This window comes from Cherax quadricarinatus, chromosome 42 (genome assembly GCF_038502225.1).
Source record: "Cherax quadricarinatus isolate ZL_2023a chromosome 42, ASM3850222v1, whole genome shotgun sequence".
Lineage (NCBI taxonomy): Eukaryota > Metazoa > Arthropoda > Malacostraca > Decapoda > Parastacidae > Cherax > Cherax quadricarinatus.
Genome location: NC_091333.1, coordinates 25,704,851 through 25,715,245, shown reverse-complemented (window position 1 = coordinate 25,715,245; position 10,395 = coordinate 25,704,851). Strand labels below are relative to the sequence as shown.

Below are 10,395 nucleotides of genomic sequence, written 5' to 3'. Positions count from 1 at the left end.
CCACTCTAAAACCTCCTTGCTCATCCGCAATCCTACATTCTGTCTTACCTCTAATTCTTTCAATTATAACCCTACCGTACACTTTTCCTGGTATACTCAGTAAGCTTATTCCTCTATAATTTTTACAGTCTCTTTTGTCCCCTTTCCCTTTATATAAAGGGACTATACATGCTCTCTGCCAATCCCTAGGTACCTTCCCCTCTTTCATACATTTATTAAACAAAAGTACCAACCACTCCAACACTATATACCCCCCTGCTTTTAACATTTCTGTCATGATCCCATCAGTTCCAGCTGCTTTACCCCCTTTCATTTTACGTAATGCCTCACGTACCTCCCCGACACCTACATTCTGCTCTTCTTCACTCCTAAAAGATGGTATACCTCCCTGACCAGTGCATGAAATTACTGCCTCTGTTTCTTCCTTAACATTTAAAAGTTCCTCAAAATATTCTCGCCATCTACCCAATACCTCCATATAAATATATATATATATATATATATATATATATATATATATATATATATATATATATATATATATATATATATATATATAATATATATATAATATATATAAAATATATATATATATATATATATAATATATATATATATATATATATATATATATATATATATATATATATATATATATATATATATATATATATATATATAGAAACCAGAAGGAAGGAAGGAAACAATGAAGAAAGAATGAAGAAAGAAAGAAAGAATGAAGAAAGAAAGAAAGAAAGAATGAAGAAAGAAAGAATGAAGAAAGAAAGAATGAAGAATAAAGAAAGAATGAAGAATAAAGAAAGAATGAAGAATAAAGAAAGAATGAAGAATAAAGAAAGAATGAAGAATAAAGAAAGAATGAAGAATAAATAAAGAATAAAGAAAAGAAAGAATGAAGAAAGAAAGGTAGGTAGGTAGGTAGGAATGATGACACATGACCATTTATTATCTAGGATAACTAACACAACTGCCTGCTACTACCTTGAAGAAAACTGCTCAGACAAGGTGTTTTGTCTGTGCACATACAAAAAACGTCCACAAAAATGCAGAGACACTCCTTTTGTGTGAGGAGTGTAACACACCACTGTGTATGAAACCATGTTTCAAACAGTTCCACAAGCTGCAGAATATTATTATATTATAATCAAAAAAGAAGCGCTAAGCCACAAGGACTATACAGCACACACACACACACACACACACACACACACACACACACACACACACACACACACACAAGCTGCAGAACTTCTAGGAACATGTCCAGTGACTGTATATTTGTATATATATATTATAAAACAATAGCAATAAAAAATATTTTGTATTGTTGGTTTGTGTAAACAAGTTTTGTAAACAATATAATGATAATAATGCTTGTGCAGTTATTGTGTTGCATACGAGTGTATATATGTACATTGCACCTTACTTTGGTCTCATAGGCCACATAAGTTACTTGGAAAAAAAAAATACTGAAAAATACAAGAAACCTTCAAAATAGGAGTAAATATAAGTGTACCGGGTGAGCAGCATTCGCTGCTGTTGCCATGCGCGGCTTATTTTCTACCAACTTTATGCCTCTATATCTCATTAAGTAATGATCACCAATTTTTTTTTTTTTTTGGGGGGGGGGGGGCTTAAAACAGTCAGCAAATTAATCCTAACATTTTGATAAGAAAAAATAATTTTTTTTATTTTTCAACATAGGAAGGCAGTTTCAGAAATGGGCTTGCGACAGTCAAAGGGTTAATATCTCACGCCTTTCCTCATCCAATTCAGTCATTTTTGTCATTATCCTTGTTTATTTGTATCTGATCTTCCATATTTAGCTCATTTTTTTGCAAAGTTTAATGAAAAATTGGGTTGTCATGATTTTGTCTACCATTTTCTTTTTAAAATTTCTTCCTCTGTCTTCATACTTTTACGTAGTGAGACTCCCGTTAATGCTACATTTTAAATAGTGGATCCAAGTTTTGTAGAATTGTAATTCAGTAGGGTCCCACAGTATCAGAGAAACTGAAGCCAGGACCAGCAGTGCAATTTCAAATAGTCAAGACATATTTAGGTAAGACACATATGCAACAGTTAGGTATCTTTATTGTGAAACGTTTCGCCTACACAGTAGGCTTCTTCAGTCAAGTACAGAAAAGTTGATAGAAGCAGAAGATACTTGAAGACGATGTAATCAGTCCATCACCCTTAAAGTTTTGAGGTGGTCAGTCCCTCAGTCTGGAGAAGAGCATTGTTCCATAGTATGAAACAATATTGTTTCATACTATGGAACAATGCTCTTCTCCAGACTGAGGGACTGACCACCTCAAAACTTTAAGGGTGATGGACTGATTACATCGTCTTCAAGTATCTTCTGCTTCTATCAACTTTTCTGTACTTGACTGAAGAAGCCTACTGTGTAGGCGAAACGTTTCACAATAAAGATACCTAACTGTTGCATATGTGTCTTACCTAACAACCTGTCGGTATTTTATACCATTTTAATGTTCAAGACATATTTAAAACATAAATTCACTGACTATACACAAATGAATAAATAATGTTTTTCTAAAGAACACTGAGCATTATATTAGCCAGCACTCAAAATGGCTGGTCATCTGATGAATGAGGTATTAATTAATTATAAGAAATGAGAGATTCTTGGACTGAAGGAAAAGTGCCAACAAGAGTAAAGATATTACCAAGTATCAGTTACACTGGTGGAGAAGCATAATAATTAATACTCCCCCCTGATAATTTTCAAAGAACATAAGAATAAAAGAACATAAGAAAGGAGGATCACTGCAGCAGGCCTGTTGGCCCATACTAGGCAGGTCCTTTACAATCCATCCCACTAACAAAACATTTCCCCAACCCAATTTTCAATGCTACCCAAGAAATAAGCTCTGATAACTCTATCCACTCATTTGCAAGTCCCACTCAAATCCAACCCCTCTCACTCATATATTTATCCAACCTAAATTTGAAACTACCCAAAGATGTTATCGAAGTGACAGTCACACTGGTGGAGCAACACAACAATAACTATTACTCCTGATAACATTCAACACATTGCCTGAAAACAGTAAACAACCATTAAATGACTCAAAAACGGTGCCCCAAACATAAATCTACCGTGTGTCATAGTCCCGTTTCAATGGTACAAAAACATGGCCAAACTTACAAACAGCATCATAAAACTTGGAGAGTGCTCCAACAGTAGTTGTATAAGGGTCTCGCTTTAAATTGTTGATGAAGCCCCATACCCGGTGTTGTGTGTTGAGCCAGTGGTTGGGACCTCCGGCTCCTGGAAACCCACGGCGAGGAGGCACCAAGTTCATGGCTGAAAGCTCCTCATCCATAGCTGCCTGTCGCTTGTCACTCACCAAATACAAATTGCTATCCTTTTCTGACCTGCAAAAGATGAATAACCTCAGATTATAAATTAATATTCATGACACATGTAAGAGCAAAAAACAAGGCGGCACATGAAGATAATATATACAGTACATACATGCTGAGAGAAGTGGCAAACCTGTGTGGAGCAATCAGACCAAAAAAGTGGTGGAGGTTATATCCTCTGTCTGTTCAGCACAAAATAGGCCAGTTAACCTTTTGACTGTTGCGACCCCAAATCCTGAAGTCTCTCTCTCTCAGTGTCACAAAATTTTCGAAAAAAAAAAAAATTATTTTTGTAATGAAATGATAAGAGAATTTTTGTGTTAATGAAAAGAAAAGTACAAAATTAGATGGAATTACGTACACTCTTGCAAAGTTAGAAATCTAGGCAATGTTTATGCATCAGCAATTTCGCCCACTTTGAGCCCTATTTTCGGTCAAATCCATTGTTCCAGTCGACAAAACTCAATAGCTATTTCTTTAGAACTCCATTTGTTCTATTGATTGAGTACAAGAAACCACCCATTTACCAATTTCAACTACCCAGTAAAGCAGTCAGAAATTGGCAATTTGGCCAATTTTGCACAATTTAAAAAAGATGCCAATTTTAAAATATGCTCCAGAATGAACAATGCAGACATTCTTGGCACTAAAATAATATTTTCTCTGTTCATCAGTCATGTCTCCAGGCCCCTCTGATATTACTCTTCCTTTCTATTTTGAATTTTTATTCAAGCAAAAAATAGAAGATTTACTGTTATGCAGACTACTGCATTATTGCAATAATTGTATAAATAATGTCAACCCATTCATGACTGCGTATTAGAATGGCTATTTGGACACTTATTGGAAATGATGCCATCTGTTTACTCTTGAACATTGGCAAAAATTGAACATTTCTGCTCATTTGAGCTCAATTTCATGGTCCTTTTCACAGTGAAACTAATCAAAATCATCCCTATTCTATCAAATAAGACCACAAAAACGAGAATACAACCATAAATACTATATGAAAATACACCTCAAAGTCGGCATTTTAATCCAAAAACACGATCGGAGTTTTTTCTCATTATGCACTGCGTGCTGCAGGATTTTTTTATACTGCGCACAATGACCACACAGACCCATTCTCTCACGTGTGGGCCTACCAGCTTTCTCCCACTTGATTTGAAGCTGCTAGAATTTTGGAGTATAAATACATCAAAAACAATGGCTCGTAAGGCATACATATATGACCAAAACAGTCAAAGGGTTAACCTACAGTCCACTAAAAATAGGAATGGGATGAAACCAATTTTTTTGCTGATATTGACAGTCAATTTCAGGCTGATACCAATGCCACCAAAATCAGCTGATAGCCAAAACTGGCTAACAGCTATCAACACCAATACTCAGTTTCTGGTGAATACTAATACCCATGGATACTTATACTTTGTCACACTCATAATATGGAAACTCAATAATATTCCACTTTATTGTTAATAGTAGTAGCAAACCCCTCTGATCATCCACATATAAATAACTTATAGAAATTAATTCAAACTATAAAAATGCATCTACAACAAACTTTGAGTCAGAGACGTAACCAATGTACAGCGTATTTGATCTTAACACTCAGTCTGTCACCCATGGAGGCAGGATGACTTGATAAAGAAGTCAACACTTCCACTGTCACTCATTCAATCACTCTCTTGCCAGAAACGTGTTGATGATACAAGTCAGGTGACCCTCCAAACTGACACATCCCCAACTTTTCTTCAGAGCACAGGCACTGTACTTTCCACCTTCAGAACTCAAGTTCAGCTAACTGGTAGTAGGTTGGTAGACAGCAACCACTCAGTGAGGTACTACTGTCCTGCCAAACGAGTATGAAACAGAAACTTGCAATTGTTTTACACCATGGAAGGATTGCTTGTGTCTCTTCCTTCTGTCTCATAAACACATAAGATGACAGGTACATCTTGCTACTGCTACTACTGACACCTAGTTCATACTACACATGCAGTTCTGCATGTATCTTTATGACACTGATCCGAGTTTCCTTCTGGCTTTTTATTAATGATTCTTTTCATCTCCATGGGTAAGTCGTGTGTCACGTGGGTAAGTCGTGTGTCACAGTAGGTGACTAAATGCTCAGAGCAAAGGGCACTACCCCTTCTGTATAAATTACTAAATCGAAAAAGGAAGAAATCTTGAAGATGGGTTGTTGAATGTATGAGGGAGTAGTAGAGACTAACTGTGAACAGGGATTAACTTTTTTACTGGCCAGACCCCCAAAATTAACCCTTTGACTGTTTCAGGCCCCTTTCTGAAACTGTCATTCTATGTCGCCAAATATTCGAAAAAAAAAATTATTTTTTCTTATGAAATGATAGAGAATCTTTTCCCGATGGTAATGACACCAAAAGCTCGAAATTTGGTCGAAAACTCACGGAATTACGCTCCCGCGAAGTTAGCGGAATCGGCGACATATGTGTATTGGCGATTTCCCCAACTTTGAGCCCTGTTTTCAGCCAATTCCGTTGTTCCAGTTGACCAAACTCATAGCTATTTCTTTAGAACTCCATTTTATCTATCAGCTGAGTACAAGAAACAGCCCATTTACCAATTTGAACTACCCAACAAAGTGGTCAGAAATTGGCAATTTGGCCAATTTCAAGCAAATTAACCCTTTCAGGGTCCGTCCCGTAGATCTACGGCTTTTCGGTGAGTGTCCAAACCGTAGATCTATGCCAAAATTCTAGCGCCGTCAAATTTAGCGCGAAAGCGCTCATAGGCCTACATGTGAGAGAATGGGTCTGTGCCGTGGGTGTGCGCCATAAACAAAAAATCTAGGCGCCTGCATAGCATTGTGGGAACGCCGGCTCATTCACCCTTGTTCACCATGCCTCGTCGCAAGTCAGCTCTCACTCCCCTGATAGTTCTGACACTGATGGAAGTGGAAATGAAGACGAATTCTACAGCTTTGATAAGTTAGTGACCGAAAATAATGACCAGGATATCGATAAGTGCAGAAAACCCCAACGATCCTCGACCTTCTACCTCTGGTGTGGGCACTCGTGACTCACGGTCGGGTGTTCCTAAACGTAAGAGAAAACTAATATTTTCCCGTGGCCAGGCCTCTGACTTCAGTAATGACGATGATTCTGACGTGGATTGTGATTTTATTGCGCTCGACGATCATTCGAGTAGTGATAGTGAGGAAACATATTCACCAGTGAAGCGTCAGTATGTTCGCCGCCGCATGCGCTCGGGTAGTGTACCCTATGCTGTGCCCAGGGGACGGAGTACATCCCGCAGTACATCCCGTGGCCCTACACCCGTTTTAGGTAGTGATAGTGAGGATGATGTGGCTACACTTGGCATGGATGGGCCACAGGCATCAGTGGATGGTGTTAGTGGTGCTGGTGGTGGTAGTGGCACCGCCATGCGTGACTCACTGTGCCACGCGGGGACCCACGCTGCTGACTCGTCAGTTCAAGGACAAAGCGGAGCGTCACCCACCAGCCCGCCACAACCACAACCACCCGTACAACCAGCCTATGATGTCCAGTATCCACCAGCAAACCGTATCTGGGATTGGCAGCAAAATCCCAATTTTGTTCCCAGCCCTCACCACTTTGATGACTCTCAAAGTGGAATTCTACCTACCTGTCCCCTTGGAATCACGGCCAATGAACTGGAATTCTTTGAATTATTCTTTGACCAGCCATTGATGGAAATTATTGTCAGGGAAAGTGATAAGTATTTTCAGTACACCATGGCAAATAGGATCTTATCACCACAGTCAAGACTACACCGGTGGAAAGAGACGACTGTTGCAGAAATGTATTTGCTTTTTGCAACAATAATGCTTATGCCTCACGTCTATAAGCATAATATAAAAGCATACTGGTCCACAGATCGGCTAATTTGTACCCCATCCTTCAGTGAAATAATACCAGTGAACAGGTTTATCTTACTGTTACGTATGTTGCACTTCTCTGACAAAACCAGGCCTGACAGAAGTGACAGGTTATACAAGATTAGAAATGTTTTCATGTATCTCAAACAAAAGTTCAGGATATACTTTTATCCATTCAAGAATCTTGTAATTGACGAGTCTTTGATTTTGTTCAAAGGTAGACTGTCATTCAAGCAGTATATACCGAGCAAGAGGAACCGCTTTGGTATAAAATTGTTTGTACTCTGTGATTGTGACAGTGGCCTGGTGTTGGATATTGTTGTATACACGGGTAGTAAAACATTGAAAGATACCAAGATGTTATTGGGTATCTCAGGTGACGTAGTGAGAAACATGATGGCACCTTATCTTGGTAAGGGCCATACATTATATACCGATAACTGGTACACAAGCCCATTACTCAGTGATTTCATGCGAGTGAACAAGACAGATGTGTGAGGCACAGTGCGTTCTAATCGTAAACATATGTCCAGGCTCAACGCAGGTGTTCGTGGTGATGACGTGCAGGTGTTTACTGCCAATGACATCATGGCATTATGGTGGCATGACAAACGAGATGTCACATTGTTGACAACCATTCACCGTAATGAAATGCAAGACAGTGGCAAAGTTGATCGAGTGACTAATGAACGTATTCGAAAACCAGTGTCAGTGATTGATTATACACAAAACATGCGCTTGGTTGACAAGTGTGACATGCAGATTGGTTTTGTTGACTGTGTTCGTAAGAGTTACAAGTGGTACATGAAACTTTTCTTCCATCTCATGGACATTTCAATGCTGAATGCATATAATATGTACCAAATAAAGACTGGTAACAGACCACCGTATGGTGAATTTTGTTTGTCTGTTGTCAGACAACTCATAATGAAGTACCAGGTAACAACACCTGCAATACAACATGGTCCTCGAATTCATCACAATATACCCAAGCGTTTGAGGAGAGAAGGTGATCATTTCATAATACAGCTTCCTTCAACTCAAAAGAAATTTGCTCAGAAGAGATGCATTGTCTGTGCACAAACAAAACGACGGCAACAAAGACGCAAAGACACTCGGTTTATGTGTGAGGAATGTAAGGTGCCTCTGTGCATGGTGCCTTGTTTCAAGGAGTTCCACAAGCTCCAGCAGTTCTAAAACCATGTCCAGTGATTGTAAATATGTAAATATATGATAGAGCATTAGTATTATACAATATTTGTGCATGTTTATTGTAATAAACAACAGTGGTAAACAATAATATGATAATAACTTTAGTGCGGTTATTGTGTTCAATACAGTGAGTATATATATATCAATTATATACAGTATTGGTCTCTCAGGCCCCAAATGTTAGTAGGAATAGAAAAAAATTGGAAAAGAAAAGAAAAAACAACTAAAACAACAAAATAATATAATACGCGTATGTGGAATTCGTCGATGTTGCCGCCACCACATCATTTTCTATAAACTTCTTGGCACTGTATCTCGGTAAGTAATGATCAGATTCTAATTTTTTTTGTTTTATTACCTTCACAAAAATATGCTCTTTAATTCTGTAAGAAAAAAATAATTTTTTTTTTTTCAAAATTTCTTGGACACTTCAGATTTTGGCCTTGGACCCTGAAAGGATTAAAAAAGATGCCAATTTCAAAATAGGGTTCAGAATAAACAAGGTAGACATTCTTGGCACTAAAATAGCATATCCTCTGTTCATTAGTCACATCTCTAGGCCCCTCTTATATTATTATCGCTTTCTATTTTGATTTTTTATTCATACAAAAAAATACAAAATTTACTGTTATGCAGACTACTGCATTATTGTAAAAATGGTATAAATAATATCAGTGCACTAGTGAAAGAATATTAAACTCCCCAGTTGACGTGTATTGGACGTGTGGTGTGATTTGTTTACTCCTGAACATTGGTAAAAATCGAACATTTCCGCTAATTTGAGCTCAGTTTCAAGGTCGTTTTCATCGTCAAAGTAATGAAAATCATCTCTATTTCTGTAATATGTTTTCCATTTTATCACCTAAGACCATGAAAACGCGAATACAACGATAAATACTATACGAAAATACACCTCAAAGTCGGCGTTTTATTCCAAAAAAACGATCAGAGTTTTTTTTTTCTCATTACGCAATGTGTGCTGCAGAATTTTTTTTATGTGGTGCACACTGACCACACAGACCCATTCTCTCACATGTGGGCCTACCAGCTTTCTCCCGCTTGATTTGAAGCCGCTAGAATTATTGAGTATATGTATATACGTCAGAAACATTGGCTCATAAGACGTATTTATACGTCGAAAACAGTCAAAGGGTTAAACTTCCTCACAATGTTCAAAAAAAAAAAAAAAAAAAATCTTCTGAAATGGCAAAGAATCTCTTTCCAAAAGTAATGACACCAAAAGTACAAAATCTGATGTAAAACTCATGGAATTACACATACAAAGTTAGCAGTCTCGCCACAATTTACGCAATGGCAATTTCACCCACTTTGAGTCCTATTTTAGGCCAATTCCATTGTTCCAGACAACTAAAATCTTAGTAACTTTGCTAGTATGCCTTCCATTCTATTGATTCATCACAAGAAACTGTGCTGAATCCTACTACTCTACAAAGTGATCAGAATCCAGTAATTTGACCAATTTCACACAAAATCAGAAAATACCAATTTAAAAATAGAGTCCACAATAAACAATGTAGACATTCCAGGCACTAAAACAACATTCCCTTTGTTAATCAGTCACACCCCAGGCCTTTCTTATACAGTAAGGCCCTGCTTTACACTAATACAATGATTTCAAATTATGACTAAAATTTTCTATACAGCGAGTGGTCTTTCAAATATGGCATGCCCCAACTGGTTTGTTTACATTCTCCGTGAGCACACCTCTCTACAATTTCTGGATATTTCCCAAAATTTCATGTGTTTTCAAGTTATTGTGTATTTTATATATACAGAAGACCGTCATTTAGCACGCGTTTATTTGGCAAGATTCGGGTATTGCACAGTTGAAGAATTGCGGCACAATTTTA

At 37.6% G+C, this 10,395-nt stretch overlaps 1 protein-coding gene across 3 annotated transcripts in view; it reads right to left on the bottom strand.

Annotated features, from left to right (window-relative positions):
• The window catches only part of Tbc1d15-17 (TBC1 domain family member 15/17), a 408,033-nt gene that overhangs the window by 309,793 nt on the left and 87,845 nt on the right, over positions 1-10,395 (bottom strand). For all 3 annotated transcript variants that reach the window (XM_070093434.1, XM_070093435.1, XM_070093436.1), the window contains exon 6: positions 3,194-3,423. In XM_070093434.1, coding sequence (XP_069949535.1) covers positions 3,194-3,423 — 230 coding nt within the window. The remainder of the gene's footprint in view (positions 1-3,193; positions 3,424-10,395) is intronic.